Below are 22,996 nucleotides of genomic sequence, written 5' to 3'. Positions count from 1 at the left end.
ATTGGTAAAGTTCATGCCCTGAACAGAAAAGGGAACTTACCACTTGAACTTTTTTCAGTGGAGGAGGAGAGCAAAATTTAAATGAATATGCCAGAGGGCAAGCAAGAAAAAAAATATTTTTCAAGTGACTCAGCTGGGGATTAAGCTGATTCACTTACGCGAAGCTTTGGTCAGAAATTGTGGTCTAAAATTGGAAATATTCATATAAATTAGGGCGAGTCAAAACGTTGATTGGAGGACCACAGGCAAACATTTTGACAATACTATAACTCGAATATATTTATTGAGGTCTTAAATGGTAAATAAATGTGGCAAACTGTTGGGTGCAATTGAAAATAAATAACATGCAAAATATTTTCTGCCAAATTCCAAAAAAATTGAGGCTTTGACATGCTTAAATATAAATCAAGCTTAAATATATAGTAAATTGTATGCATGAGAAATGTTATTTCTGTCAGATGACTAATCTATTCATATTATTAATATGAATAATTATTTATGTCTTCTTTGTTTTTATGTTAAGCCAAGGAAATACCAAACTTCGTGCCCAAAAAATCAGGTCAGCTTAAGCTGCTGTAAATTTGTTCTAGAAACCCTAAAACTAAATTTGTTTTCCCTTTTTAAATATATTTCTCAACCTTATGATTAAAGTTAATATGCGGGTTCCCTGACACATTTTCATATACACTCCCTTTTGCCACGCGTCTTGCATAACATATTAAGGCTGGCTTGCCTGCGTGGATATAATTATGCCTATTTCCTATGTGCGCCACATTTCTATCCAAGCCGCTCTTGTATACGAGTATATATGTTATTACATATATTTTTTAATGCCACTTAAAATACAAATTGCCTAGATCTCTGTCTGAATGGCACACGTTCAGGGCTGCAGGGCTGCGAGGGGGGCCCTGACCCCCACGACCCCCCCTCCACCACGCGTTTGTATATGCTATAAGCGTAATTGTCTCAATTATTCACCAAAATGAGCCGCCATGCAGCTGCATTTGTGTGCTTGCTACTGATTTCATATGCGCCTTGTCTGCAGAATTTGCTTGCCACCAAAACCACCCACCACCAGCCCCTTAACCCTTGCACGCACGCCCCCCAACCCCCCTTAACCCATCTTATCCGAACTGTTTGCATTTGGGGCAAGAGCGCGCGCGTTGCAAATTACATTTGTATGCGTTTTGTGCACGCATTGCAATCGCTTGCATATAAATTGCGCCGCAAATGCAAAGCCACAACAATTGTTGCCTCCGTACGTTGCCGCTCCACCCCCTAAACCCCCGCAACCCCTCATTGCATTGAACCCCCCTAATGCCCCTCTGTCCCCCCTTTAGGCAGTCATTAATGCGCCCGCCATGATGATGACTATCTTATGCTTATGCATGTTGACTTCAACTTCGGCTCACTAGGCACTGAGCCAAATTACTTTATATATGTACTAGTGATTAGATTATCAGAATACCAAACCACTCATCTGAAAGCAATATTAAGCCTTCATTATCTAAGATATCATATGCCTCTTTCACATCTGTGAATTCAAAAGAACTTCAAATTAATTAAATGACATTGTCACTTGTAAAAAGCAAATATTTAAAAAATTTCTTTAAAATTTTGAATACAAAGAAAATTTGTACTATTCCACGAACAACAAAAAATGTTTTTTTAAATTCAGAAGTTTTGAAATAAGATTTAAAAAAACCAAGAAAACTATACTTCCAATGTGCTTTTCATTTAGCTTTCGTTAAAACTATTAATTTTGCCACTTCTTTATGAGAATAATTCGTTTAATACAAACATTTTTCTCAGTGCTAAGGGGCATGATGCAGTTGCAGTGCAGACGGCGCCTGCTCCACATTTGGCAGTTAAAACCGACTTGGAATGCTGTTTGCTGTTGGCTGAACGCTGATGACTTGATGTTGACTCCGGTCGATTTATTTGCTGAGCTGCGATTTACATGAAAATTTACCACACAAATTTAACCAAGTCTGATCCCCGCCCCCTGTCGCCCCTTTATTCGCCCACCCCCTTTGGCACTACAATTAAATGCTTTTTTGTTGGTGGCCAAATTGCCGAGCTAACTGGAAACTGGCCAAGAATGGCTTGGACTTTGGCTAACTGTGAATCTATGTAATTAGTGCCTTCCCCCTTTTATTTTGTGGTAGCAAACTCCCCGAGTTTTCGGTCTGATCTGCGGTTTATTGCTGGTCTCAGGCTGATTTATTTTGCAGATAATGACTTTGGGTTGAATTTATGAATTTTAAGCAATATCCGGTCGTGGATTTGGGTTGAAAATTGTAGACAATTGAATGTAATTGAGACAGCTGGACAATTGGATTGGTGTGGATAACTACATGTGGCTTTCGAAATAAATGTGAAGTGATGTGAAGCTTAAAAAACATAGTTGAAATAAATATTTGTATTGAATTGAAATGTTAAGGAAATTTATGAAAAACCTTGTCTACATTTCTTATTGTTATAATTAATATGAAATTATTTTTTTAAAAATCTGTATAACTAATCTAGAACATTTTTGTAGTCCCGTACATTTGTAATGTAATTTTTCTCAACGCTTTTCCCATGAAATAGTTTACATTTTTGTACGCACATTTACGCTTTGATCGAAAAATAGTTCAAGTCCATCAACATGTCTTTCTAATTAATTGAGTTTCAAATTATAACTGCAAATGCCGCAAATAGCAAACATTTTCATTGCCGCAAGTGCAAAAAAATTATTAATAAATAATTAAAAGCCAATTAAACAAAGCCAACAAAGGCAGCGACGACAGGCACTTATCGCAAACTTTCACCTGAAAGCAGCCACTCCCACTTGACGTCCCCAAAAAGGTTAAATAAAATATGAATTGTATAATTTGCAAAGCGACAACTAAAAGCGAAAATTACTTTCGCCCCGGTGAATTAATCACTGCCAAAGTATGAGTATGCTCTTTGCATAAAGCCAGTGCAATCAATCTAATTACTGTCAATTTTCTAGCGACACACTGCGAGAAAACCAGTGTTCGCACTTCAATTAGCCATTTGGATACCCCGTCTTTTCTATGCTCAAAGTGCAACGCACCGAATTAAACTGGAAAATGCTGTCAACTGAAAATGGAAAGCTAACATCCATTATGCAGGCGACTCTGGCTGGTCTGTCCAGTTTTCCACTCATGGAGTCTCGAACCGAGGCAATTAATTTACGAGCTCAGTGAGCACTGGCTTAGCTTTCACATCACTCGGGGCAAATAGATAAGAGCCCGGCCAAAAAGTCGGACTAATCCATGGCCTGGCCTACACTTGGATCTCGCGTCGGCTTTATGGCATTTAGCTGTTGCTTTTTATGATATTGCCGCTGCCACTACTGGTGGATATTTTTGCTAGCAACACTAGCCACTCCGGCTGTAAGTGGCTCTAATCCTGTCCAGCAGTTTGGCAGCAGTGACCCGAGAGCTGCCGCTTCAAAGTGAAAGGGTTTTGGCCCGAACCGCATTTGGCCATTGGCCACACAAGCAAACAAAACACCCGGAACACTTGGTTGTGTTGCCATTTTCGGGGTCACTTTGCATTCGTCTGTTTGGTTTTCCTATAACACTGCAGTTTTCACTCCCCCTCGATTTCCCCTGGCCCAGTATTTGGCTTTCTGTTTGCGTATTGCTAACTAATCCCCAGACATTTTTGGGCCAACTTAGACAAAAGCATAAGCAGATAACATTAAAGTTTTGGGTTTTAGAGATAGGACTAACTGATTGCCTAAAAGACTGAACGTATAATTTATTTTTTCCGAAATGTAATATTAGTTTTCATTGTGGCCATATACATTCTGTTGGAGAAGCGAAAGGCCTTTATTGGATTCAATTTAGTGCATTATCTTAATTAATTAAATATTAATGTTTTTTAAATTTAACCTTTAAGTTTCAACAAATCAAAAAAATTTCAATTTTTACCATTTTAGACTAACTAAATTCACTTGTTCATGCTACCCTCAAAAAACTTCTTTTCATACCTCTTAGCCGCTAGCCATTCACTTAACTTTACCATGCTGTGATCATGATGACAAAAACTCTTTTGATTTCCTACCAACTTTTACAACGGAACTCACTCATACACCGATTTTCCTCAGCTTTTCCCCCCTTTCCGCCTTAGCAAGTGTTGGGTTTGGGGCGTGGCATCAGGTGGAAATGGTAGCCTTTGTTTTTCCATTTAGACATGCAATGCTGCACTTTTTTGTCTCCTTCTCACTGGCAACACTTTTCGGTGTTGCTTTCAATTCTGTTTGTTTTGTTGCCGTTTATTATTCTTTTTTTGTTTTGTGTTTTTGGCCTCTGTAGTTTCCTTTTTTGGCATCGGTTGCTGTAGTCGAGTTTGCCATTTCCGTGGCGCTCATGCGTATAATTTTGCTTGAGGCTGTCGCCGAGTACGAAACAATAAGGCCAACTCCCCTCCCATCCCTTTTTTTACTTTTTTTGTTCCCCTACTTCACTCTATCTGTTGAAAAAGTCGAATGTCTGAAGTAAAGCCAAAAACTGGGGCCAACGTGACGTATGCGCAATGTGACAAAACAACAGCAGCAACCACAACTGAAAAGAAAAATGCCAAAAAAATATTGAACCGAAATTGCAAAAGTGTAAAAGCATTCCAGGGGGTGTAGGGAATTTCCTTTTTTCTTTTAATTTTCATGCAAAAATCGAAGTTCGCTTTGCTCCCTTTTCTTTGATTACATTTCGGAGAGAAATGTTGGAAATTTCCTTCACAGATTTAAACCTTAAATTATGGTCTCTCATTGACAATTGTCACATGGCTGGACACAGCATCGAAATGGGCGAGTATGGGGGCTTCACAGAATAGTGGGGTCGGCTTTTCCACGCTTCAATGCCCCATTTCAGGCAGCTTCTCTTTGCTCGTTCGTGAGTGGACAATGGCTGTGCTGAATAATCCGTTTCTCCATTTTTTTCTCGATTTTTTCGCCGGTCCTTTGTTTGGCGGGCAACAACGTGTTAATGCTGCTGCACAAAAATGTGCATTGGAAAACCTTTAAACATTTTTTCCTTGTTTCTTAAACATTTTTCCTTTTTTTGCGTTTGCTTTTTGTTAAAGTTGAAGTTTATTTATCTAAGTTTAAGATCAACACGAAGGCAACCCCTTGAGAAAGTCCAACCCGGTTTTCCTCCCCCTTTAGCAACATGCAATCATGCACCACCTGCTGCTGTTGCTGCCGCTGATGTTGCTGGTTTTGCAGTTGCATGCACGGCTGCAATACCAGCAACACGCAAAAAAAAGGGGGGGTTTTGGTTATGATATAGTAAGATCAGTCAAGTGGTAAATGGAAACATGGCAGGTAACATTATTTTAAAATTTAAAACTCACACCCAAAACGTATTATATCCATCAATTATTTTCTAAACATCATATTTAAAATAATATTTAGTAAGCACATCCATATTTTTCTTCCTGTGCATCAACAACAACATCAAGCGGGAATGCCTTCATCGCCATCATCGTCGTCATCATAAATGGCCGATGAACAAAGCTCACGTTCTACTCGTTACGCGGGTCTGCTTTTTCCTTCTCAGTTTTCTTTGGTTTTTCTTTTGGTTTTTCCAAGCTTAGTTTTCCCTTTACTTGCGGTCCCATATGCCTCAAAGTCGTTGCTTCTGGTTAAAGGTTTTTTAGCACGGAGCCACTCTCCGCACTTTTGCGGCCTGGAATTGCCTGTCGGGCAGTCAACCGTTCGTTCTACCTCTTTCTACCTCAGTCTCTCAGTTATCGTCGTCTCTTTCTGTGCATCACCACCCCTCTCTTTCTGCTTCACGCTGAGCGTTGGGGCATTAGGCAATTTCTTGCAGGCACATTACACGATTTACTTTTCCATTTCAAATTCGAATTTCAAGCCATGCAAATTGCCGAGTGGCACAGGGGAAAACCCGCCAGAGAAACAGACAAAGAAAGGTATAAGGGCTGTAAAAAGAGAAGAAGAGAAAGGCAAGTCGGTCTAGAAATGAAAGAAACAAATAAGAATTTGTGGCTACCACATTGCGGCCAATGATGCATGCACAGTGGGTTAAGAGAAGGTAGAATTTCCTTATTTTCCACACTCTTCTGCATAATGTAATTGAGCTAAAGTGAATGTTTCCTTTGTAAAACTCTTAAACACTTAAACTAAAATACACTTTATAAAAAAATATAAATAAATAATTTGTTTAATTAGAAAATCAATGTAACATATATTTTTAAAATTACATTTATTCAAACCATTACAAATTTTTAACCAGTTCCGTTTTGATCGCAGTGTGCATAAAAAATGTTATTCTATTTTAATATTTCTCATAGAACAAAATTAGAAATCTATTCAATCGAAGTATTACCAATTTTGTTAGAAAAAATGTTTTTTGATTTTTTACCACTGTCCAGAGATTGAGACACAGTCCCACTGTGCCCACATTGACTTGGCGGGCTACGGCTTCCCTCGCTGCACTTAATGCACACGCTTGAGGGAGTTTATTGAAAAGTCTGTCGTGCCAAAAGCATTTCCTGCCCCTCATACAACTTCCCAGCCAATCGCGGTGTTATACAAAAGACAGGTAATACCTATGTCGAGCATATTGGGCTGGGGGTCCATTGTTGCCACTCCAGTACGCACATACACAAACACAGACTTCCACGGCCTCACGTAAGTAGCTCTGCGATTTGGCGGCTATAGCTTTCGATTTAGAGATCTTATGAATGCCAAGAATACCGATAAGATTTCCCCCTTTATTTTCCACCACCATTCCCATCTGGTGATAAGCGAAACGTGTTCGGAACGCATTATAGGAAAGGGCGAAGCTCGTAGGAATGTCCATGGCAACGATGATGGCGATTATGAAGATGGAGATAGAGATGAAGATAAAGATGCTGCTGCTGCACTGGGGATTCCTTAACCTTCCCAGGATTCTGGCCCACACTTCATTCACATTCTTTTATTTTTTATTGATTCAGTCTAAAGTTTTTTGCACTTGTGCCATTGGCATTGTTCGACTTCGGCCCTTTTGTTCGCCCAGCGAAGTGATTGGCTGCGTATGGGAATTGAACGCGAAAATAGCTTCATTATTTAAAGTAGATCCCCAGTGCTGACTGCCGGAGATGTGACTAACTTCGCAATTGAGCTGTGCCTCAGGGACGGCCTGTGTGCGGGTCCTGTAAATTGCCTAAATAATTTGTATGCTTTTGGGAGGCTATGAACTTGTGCGTGGGAGTTGGCAAAGTGCAAGGAAAACCACGAACAGAAAAAAGGAGAAAAGGGTTAAGTGAGTGGTGAATGGAAATTGGGTACGGATTTTTTTGTAGCATAGATAAGTGGCATAGTAAAGTGGTATTTCATTCTTTAATTCGAATTTGATAGAAAATCATTTTAAAGGTTCTTAAGTTGGGTACTTTTAAACTTTAAACTTGCATATTAAAGTTAGCCAATTTTACAATAATGCAAATCAAAAAATAAAAAATTAAATAGGTATAAAAAAATATTAGGATGTTTTTTTTTACAATTAAACTCATTATTTATGATTAATTCATATTCCTGGGAATTCCTGCCGCAGTTGGAATAATTATTAATTATTAAATATCTGGCAATGAAAAAATCGTTCATGCTCGCATTTTTTCCGCCCATGAAAATGTAAAACTTTTCGACAAAAAAAAACTTTGGCAACAGTCGAAACCAAAGTTCAACTGCCAATCTCAAAGCCTGCACATTCAATGCACAAAAAATAGAAAAATAAACTGAAACAATAACGGGGGTGTGCAAAAAAAAATGTTTGGATATCTGGCAAAAATTTGTCATCGCTACAGGAAACCGGAAACTAGCAACAGTTGCTGTGTCTGTTTGTTTTTGCATGTAAAACCCCAGAACCAACACTCCCCCAGGCACCTTTTACCGCTTCTGGTTTCTGGTATCTGGTATTTCACCATTTTTCTCCCTTTTTTTCATGCCTGCAATCATTGCAGGTTCAATGTACCTGAGATACAAATGCGAGCAGCTAGAACATGCATAATGTATGTAAATTATGGCATAACAAACAGCAGCGCGAAGCTAAAATTGTGGGCAAAATGGGTGGAAAATGCAGGCGACGCAAAGTGTGAAAGTTACCATATTAACCACCTGTGGCTGTTTTTTCGCCCCTTCTTTCGCGAAAATAATAAAACAAAAAAAAAAAGAAAGGAAAGCTAACTTCGGGCGGAGCCGAAGTTGATATACCCTTGCAGAATACTCTGTAAATTATATTCTCCAAAATTATTCATATGATGCATTCTTAATACTCATAAAAAATCCCAACTTCCTAACTTTAAAAACACCAAAGTTATGACATTTCCAATCGTTCAGTTATATGTCAGCTATAGGATATAATCGGCCGATCCTTATGAAATTTGGTAGGTCGGATTGGCTGGCCAAATATAACACCCATAGAAAATGCCGACTTCCTAACTTTACAAACACCAAAGTTATGGCATTTCCGATCAATCAGTTATATGGCAGCTATAGGATATAGTCGGCCGATCCTTATGAAATGGCATGTCGGATTGATTAGCCAAATATAAAACCCATAGAAAATCCCAACATTCTAACTTTACAAACACCAAAGTTATGGCATTTCCGATCAATCAGTTATATGGAAGCTATAGGATATAGTCGGCCGATCCTCATGAAATTCGGCATGTCGGATTGATTAGCCAAATACAAAACCCATAGAAAATCCCAACTTCCTAACTTTACAAACACCAAAGTTATGGCATTTCCGATCGTTCAGTTATATGGCAGCTATAGGATATAGTCGGCCGATCCCGGCCGTTCCGACTTATATACTGCGTGCAAAGGAAAGAAGGGTGTGTGCAAAGTTTCAATTCGATATCTTTAAAACTGAGAGACTAGTTCGCGTAGAAACAGACAGACGGACAGACAGACGGACAGACAGACGGACAGACGGACAGACGGACAGACGGACAGACGGACAGACGGACAGACGGACATGGCAATATCAACTCAGGAGGTGATCCTGATCAAGAATATATATACTTTATAGGGTCGGAGATGTCTCCTTCACTGCGTTGCACACTTTTGACCAAAATTATAATACCCTCTGCAAGGGTATAAAAACTTAAGCAGAGAAAAACAATAACAAACCTTGTTTATTATGTGTCTGCTGTTGACGTTGTTGCTTTTGTTTTTAGCTAGCTGTCTAATGGGGCGTATGTGTGATGCACACAATATTAAGTAAATAAATGTTCTCAGAGGAGCCTGCGGCATCTTTGCATAGAAAAGTAACTTGCTTTGACATGAGAACTTTCTTTTGTTTTTGCTTTTAGCCGAAGGATGGAAGCTATCTTATTTGCTGTTTCGGGTTGCTTTCTGACATGTAATGAATAACACATGAACTAAAGATATTTCTTTACTTATACTGACATGAATGAAATTTTTTTGGGGAGAAATGCAGTATTAAACTAAATAAATACAAATTATTTTCATATTAAAATGTATTCTAATATCTCATATCGTTTATTTTCTTTGCAGGTATGTTGATCAACTCGTAAATACGCCCACCATTAACTGAAAGGTTAAGAGATACCTTTCAAGTAAGTTAAAAATCATTCAGATAATCTACTCTTATAACTCAAACATTTGCTCAACTGCAACTTAAACTTCAACTCAAGTGAGACGAAAAAGAAAAGTGTAGACGTCGCGGAAGCAAAAATCAAAAATGCAAAAGACAAATGGAAAAAAAGCAGAATCGTTTGGGGTAAAAGGAAGGTGGGACTGCACTTTTCAGCCCGCCAGCGTAAAAGTGAAAAGCGGGAAATAAAGAAAGATCTACGCGCCAACAATTAAAGCGGCGAGCAAAGGAAAAGTGTGGGCAAAAGTGAAAAAAAATCGAGGGGATTCCCACTCAGCTGCAGGCCATTTCTGGACAATTGGGTCAACAGGGGCCATCAGCAGCGCCACCTAGCGGCGTTAAGCGAATTACAAGCAAAACAAGGAGAACAAGAAGTGCCCGAGCCAAAGTGGCATAAAAATAGAAAACCATTCTCAGACGCCGAGGATTGCATACAAAGTGCATTGTCTATCCCTGGATTTTCCTATCCATTTTCCTCCTTCCTTCGCCATCTCCGTCTATGTTTGCAATTAAAATGAGGCCAAGAATGGGAGCCATAAAAATGGTAACCGGAAAGTAAGTTTTCAGGTCTGCGCGACCAAATAAAATTAGAAAAAAAAAACAAAACCATAGATTCGCCCCCTCTCTTTCGCCGTGTGTGACTGCCTCTGGTTCTGTCTCTTTCTTCGGTCATGCTTGACCGTAAAAATAGCGCTCCTGACACAGAAACGTGCCAACTGGTCCAACACGCATTCTCGACTCTTCACGAGCTCCGAACTGTGATTCCACACTCTACACTCCAACTCCACACTCAAAACCCCAGCGACTCGCGCTATGATTGTGGCAATGATGACGGCGATGGCTTTCACATTCCACCGGGCTGAGAAGCTCTTCACTTGACCAAGTTAACTGCCATCCACTGACAGAATTTTTTTCCTGGCCAAAGCAAGTCTTCACTGAAAAAAATAAAACTACAAAATGTATTAGAACAAAATACTTTCATTTGATTTGACTTAAATATAAATATTAAGATATCTAATCCTGAAAAAAAAGTTTTTTTTAAATAACTAAAATCAATGACAAACAACCTACAAAAATACTTAAGTTATTAATACAATGATTAATACAAATATTTTGTTTAATTTAACAGTCATAAAGAACTTGTCTATAAACAATATTCTTGATTGTTATTACAGTTCACAAACAATTTTTTTAAGTGCAAATTATATTCTAGCCTGACCACTTTGAGTGAGCCTGCGTTGGCACTCAGACCACTTTCCCGACCTTTCTCCTCTTTTTCCCAACCTCCAACCATTTCTAACCCCCAACCACCCACACACAATTGCAGTTTATTGGAATCCAGTGCGAGTTTTCCAACTGTCGCCTGTCGTCGGTTCAATTTTGTATTTTCTAAACATTTTTACATTCCATTCCCTCTATCTGCCTCAATATCCGCGATAAAAACGTTTAACGCTCTTTGTTTGAATCAAGTTTAGTGGAAGTGTTCAACTCGCCGGTTAGCGGTCAAACACTCCTTGTTTGCATTTTCCTTTTTCCAAACTCACCGACAGACAGTTTTCCCCCACAGCAAACACTCGCTTAGCGTAATTAAAGTTTTGGGGTTTTCCCGGACGAAAGCAAATGAACATTTTCCTTTTCCAGCTTTGGGGTTTGTTAGGGGAATTAATGAAATGTGAATTGCTCCATTTTAAAATGCTTAGATGCAGAGTTAATGGTTGGGATGAAAACTCATTTGACTATTCACTTGTATTTACTTTTTTTTGATCTCTTTACTGCTTTTTAAAGAATTCTTTCAGTTTAAGTAATTTAAAGTAATCGCTAATATTTTGGTACACAAAAAATGAGTTTCCAGTGGCTTAAAAAAAAACCCTATCCAAACTGTCTGTTACATAATGATAAATTACCTCAGCCAAGTAAAGTGGCAAAAAAAAGAGCCATAAAAACGGGAAGAAAAATTAAATTAATTTAACTCCCTCACTTTTATGAAGAAGCAGCGACCAAGTCATTAATTAGCTTTGCTTACTTTCGGCTAGACACGCACTTTAATAAAGCGACAAGCAAATAATAAAGGAAAAAAATCAACAAGAAAAATATGCGGTCATAAATTAAACTCAGCTTAGAGCACTTCGGAAATATTAGAAGCTAAAAAGTAATGAAGGAAACAACAAACGCCGGCAAATTGAGTTTCACCTTAATGATGTCTTTAGCAATAAACTCGTAAATTAATATGAGAAATAAAATGTTAAAAAAGAAAAATAAGCCTTGACAGTAAAATGGCAGTAATAATTTATTTATACTTTTTTCTCCAAAAGAGAAAAACTTTCAAATTTAAATATATGTATTGCACGTGCATCGACTGCAGTTTTCTGTACCCCTTTTGTTTACTTGACCGGTTTTCTGGTTTTCTTTTTCGAATGCAGACCATGACTTTCAATGGCGGAGAGGATTGGGTTTGTGTTTGAGCTTGTGTTTGAGTTTGCAATCGGAGTCGCCATTGTGTGCCAAGTAAAACATGCAAATGTTTCGTCCAGAGTGTCTGCCATGAGTTTGCCATTTGTCTGTCGGATTTTCCGGCGGGGTGGGGTTTTCGTGTACCGGGGCCATAACCATAACCATAACGATAACCCAAAGGCAGGCGCAGCGTCATAAATGTCTTGTCCATCAGAATGTACAATTTGGGTCACAGTCTCTCTATATATCTACCCGACATTCGGGACGCGCCTTCTTTTCGTCTGCCACTGACTTCCCATCCCCTCCAGCCAAACATTGACACTTGAACAATGCACGTTCGGAGTTTTGATTTGGCCTATTCATGGCAGTGGAACAACCCTACGATTGAGTTATTAATGCTCATTTCCAACCAACTTTGATTTTCGGTAGGCCATATTTCGTCCAGATTTATGACTCTAATTAGTTAAATATTTTTCTCTTTTGTTTTGTGGCTCCACAACATGCAATCCCCAATCCCAGTTCGGGATTTTAGTTGATTTATGGAACACATGTCGAAAGAGGCGCCTTTCTCTTTAATGGTCAACTAAAGCTATTTGCCCCCAAATGGGCTGTTGATAGCCCCAAAAAATCGTGTTAATTGCATAGCGTTGAAATAGCCAGCGATAAAACCGATAACACAATAAGTGATAGTTAAGAAAAAAGGTTAGAGTACTCTCATAGAAAACGGGAAACATTTTGCAGTGTTATAAAAGTAAATGGGAATTTTTTATGATATTGGTGAATTAAAAACTAACATACTCTAAACTGGGGTTCGTTTGGTTTTAGGTGCCGTTTTATTGCCGATTCTTATGTATTAAAGCTAACAAGTAACATAATAAAACTGAATTACAAAAGATAAGACTAATAATTACCCTTAAAAGGATAAAATATCTAATTCGATATTAAAAACTAATAGCTCTCGAAAATATTCAAAGATATATATAATGATACTTAGCTTATATACTTTTTTATCTACTAAAAGTGTTAGAATGGCATAGACAAGAAGAATTTGTTGTATACGTAACTGAAACCTATTATTCAATATATGAACGCATAAGCCCAACAAAAATTCCTTCAATTCAATATAGAGTAACCACATTCCATGTGTCTAATGCAACCACTGCTGTTGCAGGAAGCATTTGCCGCGACCAACATGCAACATCGACAACCACGGCAGCAACACAGCAGCGATTGTTCAAGGTTTTTGTATAGAAAATATATATATCTGCAAAGTGGCATTTGTGTGCTTGTACCTGCTATTATTAAATTTTTCTTTGCCTTCATGACTTTTGCCGAGCGTATCTTACGGCTATTTGTTGGACGTTGCTGGGTGGTTACCATTATCATTTGTTGCCTGACTTCACTTTAAATAATCGTTGGCTCTTCAAAATTGTTTTGTGTTTCGCTTGTATTTTACTTTTTCTTTCTTTACCTTTTGCTGTGTAATTTTTATCAAATTTCTGATGCTGTTGTTGCTGCTGTTGCACATTGTGCAACATTTGTGGGTTTTGCAGGAGGCGGGAAGGGGACAATGCAGAAGATGACGTTGATGAGCTTTTTATGGCCAGGCCATTAGGGGGCGTGGTCGAAAGGGAGGGGGGCCGTGCATTGTTTTGTGAGGCATTCGTTGACGCTGCAAGTTGCAACATTAGCTTCTCCTCGCCATGGTTGTCATCTTGATGTATCTCCCTCCTCGCAACCGGTTTGGATTTGGGCGTGCCAGTTTGCGTGTGCCAGCAATTTGCCCGAACGTTTAACGATCTGTTTATGGGGCCTCTCGTAGGGTTCCAACTCACATATAAAAGAAAAAATAAAACCAACTTCAAAAAACCCTTTATTTTCATTCCACCCTTTGCTGGCAATCAGCTACTCCAAATCTAAAATCTTCGGTTCTGTTTTCTTATGTTCCCCAGCTTTTTTCTTTGATTTTCAAGTGGCCAGCATTGAATAACTCAAGCCGCATAAATTCAAATGAAGCACTCCAGCTGGAGGCAAAGCATACATACATATGTCGAAAGATTTCCAAGAGATTTCTAACAATAGTTGGCCCAGTACAATAGTTTTTTTTTTCTTGTGCAGCCTACCTATTGCCTTTGTCATTCAAACATTCTCAGCTTATCCGGTGATCTTTCTATCTCTTGCCTGACAGACATGAATTTCTTGTTAAGCTGCTGCAGGAGTTTTTTAAATTTTTTCTTCTATTTATGTATCGATGCTGGTGGACTCTTACAACACTTTTGCCTAGTGTTGGGCGAGAGTCAATAATTCTTCAAAAGAAATCGTTGCAGCCTTTGGGCACCCACATCCACCAACACGCTCGATTAAAGCTGAAAATATATCTCCAGCTAGCCGCCACCCCCTTTTCCATTCGTCTTTCAATTCCCAGCACTTGGCATTTCTTTTTTCTCCTTCATCGCCCTGCTTTGTTTGCTCCCCATTGCCATTCTCATTCCCTTTTTTTGCCGACCGCATTCAAATGCTCTTTCAATGCCAAAGCTGCCTCCTTTGCATTCCGACAACTTTCGAATGCCTGCAGTCAGACTTGTCGGCTTAGGCCGCACTCTTTTAGCCAACTCCCCTTACATGCACCCCCTTGCACCGCCCCTGATCCACCCCGCCCGGCCCTCTTTTTTAGCCCTTCTTGATTTGGTTCTGGCCCACTCCAATTCATTCCATTCCTCACAATGGCCACATACATGCTCTTCATTTCGAATGCTTTTCCTGCCTTCTAATGTGTACGCCCTCACTTCTTACACCGGAAAAATAATTAAAGAAGCTAGCGATGAAATAAACCTACTCCAATTTCATGTCTCAAACTGTGTCCTACCAAGTTAGTTTTTATAAATTTTCTTTGGCTACTAACTTAAAATAATCAAAACAATATTATCATCAAAACTAAAATCAAATTCGAAGTACAGTGTAGATCACAGCAGTGGATGACTGTAAGCAATAATGCCAAAAAACTATATTAATGTATCGCCTTTAAATATATATTGATCTCTATTAAATATATATTAATCTCTTTTAAATATCTATTGAAATAAAATTATACACCAAAACTGTGGCCGAATTCAAAAGTAAATATATTTATATACATTTTATTTTTTTTTTTGTATATTTTTGGTTTTCTATTTTTTAAGCTCAGTGCCGGCTCAACCCGTTTCGTGTCTTGCCAGTTATGGTAGTCATGTAGGCATTGTATGCCTTAACTCCTGCAGCTCGTAGTACTTCCTTCCTGGTTAGTTCCGGTCCCGAGGACTGAGGAAGTATGGGATCTGAGGTCTGAGTCTTCTGCAGTTTATTCGTCACTCGAGAACCAAGTTGGGCTGTCCTCGGAAACGTTTAACTCTCTTGATTGATTGCAGTCAGCAATTGTTTGTTCTTTATGCAACATTTATTTCCCGTTATGCGGTTAGTCACAGGTCTTAGACTAAGTCTCTGGAAACTCCCCCCTATATTTTCCTGGCTTTTCTCTTTTCTCAACTTTGTTTGACTATGCTAATGCATTTTTTGTGGGCAAAGTTTTTTGTTGGCTCTTGTTATCTTTAATTGGCTTTCGAGTCATTTCATTGTTGGTCGTAACAATTCTTTGTTGTTCTACACCCTCTGTGTTCAACATATACCCACAGCTATAGATCAAGTTACATATACACAACCATGTGCACAATCAAATTGACAGGAAAATACGCCTACAGACCCGCCCACAAATTTATAATTGGTTGAGTGCTATCCCCTCTTCTCTGTTAGTGTGCTCAATGATTCATGGCTAAAGATTTGATTTTATTTTCTAGTCTGGGAAATATTTTGATTTTCTATTGCGTGAAAAGTGTAAAGGGGAAGGCTAAACTGGCAATTACTTTCTCTGACTTACAAGTATTAAAAATGTTATGTGCATTTTTAAAACAAAAGACCAGGGATTGCTTTTAAAATAAAAGCAAAACATAGGTCGGGATTAAATATTAATCAACAAAGAAGTACAAAATTTGTCTGACTTTAGAGAATTAGGAAACCGAGTGCACACATATGTTTTGTTAGAAAATTATCATTTAAAGTCTTTTATTACGAACTTTAATCTTTCCCTAGTTTAATTCCCCATCGATTTCCAACTTATTGATATATTCACTGCATTCATCCTAATGAAGCGAATAATCAAGGTCCCTAGAGTCAGACTAACAAGGACTTCCTTTCACTGCCTTTTTCCCACTGCTTAACATCATCCAATAAACTTGCATCGATTAGATTCAAGTTTTAATTAAATCCCTCTTCAACTGCAGGATCCCATAATTAAAAGGTGACTTGTAAAAAACCGAAGCACCAGAGCACACTGAAAAAAGAATAATAAAGAACAGTAGTGGAAATTAAACACTAATCGAGAATGAACTCAGGCCAAGGGAATCGGTGGTTCAGTCACTCGTTTATGGTGACTTTTTAGTTACGGAAATTGATTGACATAATAAAATAATCCTTGAGAGTTAATTGAAATGGACGAGCCAGCAGCGTGATAAAGATGGGCGAAGTGGGCGGGTCATTTGATAGACAGCTGGATCAGGTGAGACAGGTGCGCAAAAAGGGCAGCTGGAAACAGAGGGTATAAAAATGGGGAAGGCGACGGGAAAAAAATTACAGCAAATAAATGAAATTAATGCGACTTTTATTGAAATGAAATTTGCCGTAAAAACGAAGCTAAAAAGGCAAAACAAAAGGAAAATCGTGAAAAAAGAAATGCTCAATGGGCTAATAAAAGTCAGAGAAGGGCGAGGACTAGTTGTAAATTCGATTAGTCGCCAGTTCGATTCCATTTTACTTAGCAACAATGTAATCTTTAAAGCTGCTTCTTCAATTGAATTGTAAAATGATTTCCCAAAAAGGGTTGAGGAAGCCTCAGCTTATTTACCATCAATCAACGGGGCAAAACAAAGCCAATAGCAAGTTCTGGCCGAGGAAAAACTTGGCTATAATCTGCCCGGGGGCTTACAGCACGAAAATTTTAATTATGCCCGGCTTAATGTTGGAAAAACTTTTGCCACGGTCAGTTTCCCTTGCCCTTCTTGCCCCTGCATCTCCCATGACAACACAACTCAAATAGCAAAACTTTCGCAACATTTTATTTATTTGCCAAATAACAATATACAAAAAAAAAAACAACAACAAATAACTAAGGAGAAAAAAAAGGGGAGCAAGAGAAAAGTTTAATTTAGAGAACCCTTTTTTCACAAAGCTCTGGAGGTTTTTCCCCCGCCGGCAACTGGGGAAAACTGTCAACCAATTTTAATTGACTCGCAATCCCCAAAATACAAAACAACTGCTTAAAAGAGACAATATCAAATACGCATTACTTTCTGCAACCAATTTTAATTGGCCCTGGACCCAGAACAATTCGAACTCTAAAGTTCGGGTAGGGAAATTTATTTCTGCCCACTCTGGCGGAAAATTAAGGCACAAGCTGTCTTCTGTTTTCCTTTTGTTATTTTTTATTTCCGTCTCAATTGCTCCACTAAATACTTTGCACAAACATTTCACAAAAGTGAAGCGAAGCGAATGTGGGAAACCAGTTTTTGCAGCTATCCGGAATCGCGTATCCCAGCTTAGACATATGTTAATTTTTGCCCAGGATGATACTTGTATCTCCGTTTTCAGTTGGATATCGTCATTTCTCTTTTTTCCTTGTTTAATTAGCTATATATGCTTATTCGCAGCATTATCAACGCTTGAGTGAGAAAACCGTGGCTAAATCAACATTTGATGGGCATTTGCGAGTTAACAAGACTCGGCAGCTGGCTTTCGTTGAGGGTTGTATGGGGATGAAATTGGTTAATCCATAAGGGTTAGATACTGGTAGAGAGAGTTAGGATTAGGCTACAAGCTAATCAAATTATTGAAAGACAACCTTGTAATTTCTGTATATATCCTTGTCAAATTCTGAGGTATTGGACAATAGAAATCAAAACAAGAGAGAACGCTATAGTCGGGTGCTCCGACTATCAGATACCCGTTACTCAGGTAAAGGGAGTGCGAGGGAGATGGAGATAGAAACTTTGATCACGCATAACTTTTTAACGAATGGTCCGATTTGAAAAATTTCTTCTACATTTCGATAGGTATTGATAAACACAATAAAACTGCATTTTTACTTTTTCGAAATATTTAAATTTTAAAAATCGTATATAAGCGATTGTGGGCGTTAAAGGGGGCGTGGCACCTTTTTGAAACAAACTTGCGCTGCGTAGGAACTCCTAGAATCTGCATGCAAAATGCCAATCTTCTAGCTTTTATAGTTTCCGAGATCTCAGCGTTCATACGGACGGACAGACAGACGGACAGACAGACGGACAGACAGACGGACAGACAGACGGACAGACAGACGGACAGACAGACGGACAGACGGACATGGCTATATCGACTCGGCTAGTGATCCTGATCAAGAATATATATACTTTATAGGGTCGGAAACGCTTCCTTCTAGCTGTTACATACTTTTGCACGAATACAATATACCCTTTTACTCTACGAGTAACGGGTATAATTAAAGTTGTAACTTTTCCGATTTATTGTAGTGCTGCCAGACATGCAAATAAGAAATGGCGCCCAACTATAAGACAATATTTATAACGGCATAAACGTTTACTTATAACTTATATCTTCAATTAATATTAAAAAAACAAGAGAAATTTTGATAAATAAAAATCATACTCCTGGAATTTGTACAACATATTTTTATTACTTGTTAATAATTTAGCATTGACAAAAGCAAATAATAGCTAAAATTCATATTGCATATGTGATTAAATTATTGGAGATCCTGTTTTGCGTCAAAGCTCTTTTCGCGGGATCAGAAATTAACGCTTTAAAACGCCTTCTACAAATAGTTTAGATCCATCGCTCTGATTTTGTGAATGGGATTGAGACGATGAAGATGAAGATGATGACGACGATGAGTGGGATTGGGAGGAGGACAGTGACTGTGACTGTTGTGACCCAGAGCTCAAGAGATTCTGTTGGTTCAAGAGATTCTGGTGATTCGGTAACTGCGAGTTAACTAGTGATCCAGAATTATGAGCATTAGAAAGTGATTTAGACTGTGACTGTGATTGCGACTGTGATTGAGACTGTTTTTGTGATGCCGAATTCTGTATTTGAGACTGACTTTTTAATGCACTGCCAAGTTGATTAAGCTGTGACTGCTGCTGTGACCCAGAACCTTGAATATTATTTTGTGACTGAGCCTGTGAGCTTGAGCCACCAAGCTGCTGAATATTTTGTGACTGATGTTGACGTTGTCGCTGTTCGTCCAATTGTTTCTGTTCTAACCTTTGGTGTTCCTGCAACTGGCGCTGTATTGAGTCACGCTGTTTCTCCAGAAGAAGCCGTTTATGCAACAGTTCCTGTTCCTTTAACTGTTCATCTCTTAATAACTGTTGCTCAATTTGCAACTTTTGAAGCTGTTCTTGGTTTTGTAACTCGCGTTGTATTTGCAATTGTTGCTGATTCTGTATTTGTTGCTGAAGTATTTGTTTTTTAACTTGTTCCTCTTTTTTCCTCTTCTGTCGTCTATTATATCGACGTAGCAACTCCGAATAATCCTGTTCACCCTTCTTCTGTTGCTCTTGAATTTGGCTTTGTAGTTGCTGTAGTTGTTGCTGTGTTTGTTGCTCTTGCAGTTGCTGCTTATTTTGTACCCGCAACAAGTCTTGCAATATTTGATGCTGCTCCTTCAACTCTCGCTTTAAGCGATTCCGTTCCTCCAAATCTTGCTGAACTTGTGGATTTGGCCGTGCATCTACAATTCCCTGTTTAAAAATCGAATTTTGAGGTAAAATCCTAAGATCAGATGGCAATTGACCAATTAACAACACTTGGGGCTGAGATAAAATCCCGAGATTAGACGAAGAAGGCTGCGGCTGTATTATTTCCGATAATGGCACTTGTTTAATTAATAAAGGTTTTTGTAGCTGTTCCTGTGATTGTTTTTGCTCCTGTAACTTCTTGCGTTGCAGCTGTTGCAAAAGAAGTTGCAACTGCATCTGAAGCTGTTTCTGTGACGGTAACTGCGACTGTGGCTGTGACTGAGACTGTGACTGCGACTGTGACTGCAACTGTGGCTGCGACTGTGACTGCAACTGTGGCTGCGACTGTAGCTGCGACTGTAGCTGCGACTGGGAGTGTGACTGTGAATGTGACTGCGATTGTGACTGTGATTGTGACTGTGATTGTGACTGCGACTGTGACTGCGACTGTGACTGCGACTGTGACTGCGACTGCAACTGTGATTTTGATTTTGATCCTGGTAGTGACTGTTTCAGATTCTCTAACTGCAACTGCAATTCTGGCAAAATAATAACCCCATTATCTTCAGGTATAGTTAAACCATTAGGATTTGGAATCTGTGGCCTAATCTCGGCCCGATTTGGTTCTACGCTCAATCTTGAGTTTAGAATATTTTGTAACTCATTTTGTAACTGCAAATTATTATTACTCGTCGTTTGAGACTGCGCCGATTGCTGGCTCTGACCTAAGTTGTTCTGTTGAATTTGTGACTGCGATAGTGACTGTTTCAGATCCTCCAACTGCGACTGCAATTCCGGCGTAATAATAACACTTTTATCTACAGGTGGTCTAATCTCGGCCCAATTTGGTTCTACGTTCAATCCTTGTATACCCAATCCTGAGTTAAGACCATTTGGCTGCTGATTCGGTAACTGCAGATTATTATTAGTCATAATTTGCTGATTTGTTTGAGACTGCGACAATTGCTGGTTCTGCCCTAAACTGGACTGTTGACTTTGTGACTGCGACTGTTGTTGGAAACTATTCGAATTTATCAAATTTCCCGATGGAATAAATTGAAATCCTGGATAACTTTGTGGTCTTGGTAGTAGGTCCACTTGAGATTGAATCTTCTGATTTTGCGGAATCGGGATCAGTTGAGGCTGTACCTGAATCATCTGCGGCTTCTGTAGATGAAGCACCAACTGAGGATGATGTACTTGAATAACCGGGGATGGCCGTACTTGAATCAAATTATTTGGAAATAGTGATGGATGAACCAAATTATTTGAAAGTATTGGGGGAATGAACCGTCTGATGCTTTCGCGAATTGAATTAAATTTATTTCCTAAAAAAAAGGATTCACTGGGCACCAACATACCGAGAACGCAAAGGGCGACGACCTGTTGATACGGCAAGCTCCTCATCTTGAAGCTTGATTCTCTTTGAAAGCAAAATGCAAAATTAAAATGTGCCTTATATAGGCCTTAGGACCATAAAATCGCGTAATAAAATAATCCATGTCTAAAGTGGATTTACTGACCGAAGATAAACCTATTGTTATGCTATTACATCACCAAAGGTTATAAGGTGATCGGAAAACAATTTTTTCGATTGGAACTTTAAAACTAAATATTATAAATCATATGAATTTTACAACAAAATTTCCACTGTCGAAAACAGAACTTCAGAGGATTCACTGAAACTTCAATTTTTCATATAAATCACATACAAATTATTCGGTTGAAGAGGTGAAAATGTTTTCGCTTAAATGGTAGTTAACTTCAACAAATTTTATTAAGTTCCAAATAACTTAATTCTCATTTAAAACACCCTAAAGCCCATTAACCATTACAACCGGAGTGCATCTTAAAAAAGTTTAAAATGAAATAAAATGTAAAAGCGGTCAAAGCTTGTTGAAAAAAACTTAATTAAATTGAAAGCATTCAACGATGCAACTTTACAACACTTTGCAACATGAATGGGAAAACTGCATGCAAAAAACATATATTGATTAATAAAAGGTATGAAAGAAAAACTGTGAAACATGAAATATATGAACTCGCGGCTGAAAATGAAATGCAGTCTCTTCAAACGGCTGACTCGATATATTTTCCGAAACTGTTTGTGTAATGTGAGAAAAGCAAAGTTTTCAGCGTGATTGTTTTGTGTTCGTGTGGCGAGGGAAAACTATTTGGCGATGACAAAAGTCAGTTTTTTGCCGAGACTTAAAGAGATTGCCTGCGGGGCGTTAGTCTATTGTGATTATGCGATGGCATTCCGTACTGACAGCAAGCCCAAGGGGCAATCTGCAGTCAAGTCAGGCCGCACGGAAGCAACTGTGGCAGCAACTTGCAACAACAACAGCACCAGCAACACCATAGTCAACAGCAACTTCAACGCTTCATTACAAAAGTCTGGCCAGGAAGGAGGCGTTTCCCAAAAGAGACCGCCACAAAATGAAAAACCAGATAGTAAGAGAAAGAAAAAGTGCAAATAGCAAAAGTCTCTTTACTTTTGCCTTCATCTTCATCTTATCTGGCAGATACAATTTTCCAAATTGCTGAGTTACTCTCTCACGGCAAAAGAAAAGCAAAAACAGTCGGAGGGAAAAGCAGACGACGACGACTGATTTCGGGTTGAAGCTCGGCAGGTGGCAATTGAAATTATGCAACAGTTTTCAGCAAAGTTTAAGTGGGAAAACTCTTTGGGTTTCCCGCAACATTATGCAATCTTCACACTTATTTCTCGGGTTTTTCCTCTTTTCTGTCTGCGAACCTTGACATAGTTTGATTTAATTGAGCAGAAGAACCCATATAATGGAGTAAACTCCACCAGCTGCTAATCAGCCCCTATCTAAAGTCCCATCAACAACAAAATACTGTTGACATGGAGTGATAATAATAGGGAGTTAGTTTCTGCCAGATCTAGATAATTGTAGTAGAGTCATTCAATTAAGACAGTCGAGACACTGTCACTTTTGACATTTATTAACTTACAATTGTTGGTGACAGTTCCTTTCGGTAGACCCATTGCATTTGACTTCTATTGCGATATGTGTCCTTTCTAGGTAGCCAGGCAAATAATTTATGGTTATGGTG

The 22,996-nt window shown here is 38.8% G+C and overlaps 2 protein-coding genes across 7 annotated transcripts in view; one reads left to right on the top strand and one right to left on the bottom strand.

Annotated features, from left to right (window-relative positions):
- Positions 1-22,996, top strand: part of LOC108048175 (fasciclin-3) — an 80,963-nt gene that overhangs the window by 20,940 nt on the left and 37,027 nt on the right. The gene's annotated exons all lie outside the window — the stretch shown is intronic.
- Positions 18,825-21,349, bottom strand: LOC108048177 (bromodomain-containing protein DDB_G0280777). The gene has a single exon (XM_017128690.2). The coding sequence runs from the start codon at positions 21,320-21,322 to the stop codon at positions 18,968-18,970; it is 2,355 nt and encodes a 784-aa protein (XP_016984179.2). The 5' UTR covers positions 21,323-21,349; the 3' UTR covers positions 18,825-18,967.

The sequence above is a fragment of the Drosophila rhopaloa genome, unplaced genomic scaffold, assembly GCF_018152115.1.
Source record: "Drosophila rhopaloa isolate 14029-0021.01 unplaced genomic scaffold, ASM1815211v1 contig_2, whole genome shotgun sequence".
In the NCBI taxonomy this organism is placed as follows: domain Eukaryota; kingdom Metazoa; phylum Arthropoda; class Insecta; order Diptera; family Drosophilidae; genus Drosophila; species Drosophila rhopaloa.
The sequence above is the reverse complement of the archived record's forward strand: the minus strand, read 5'-3'. Positions and strand labels throughout refer to the sequence as shown.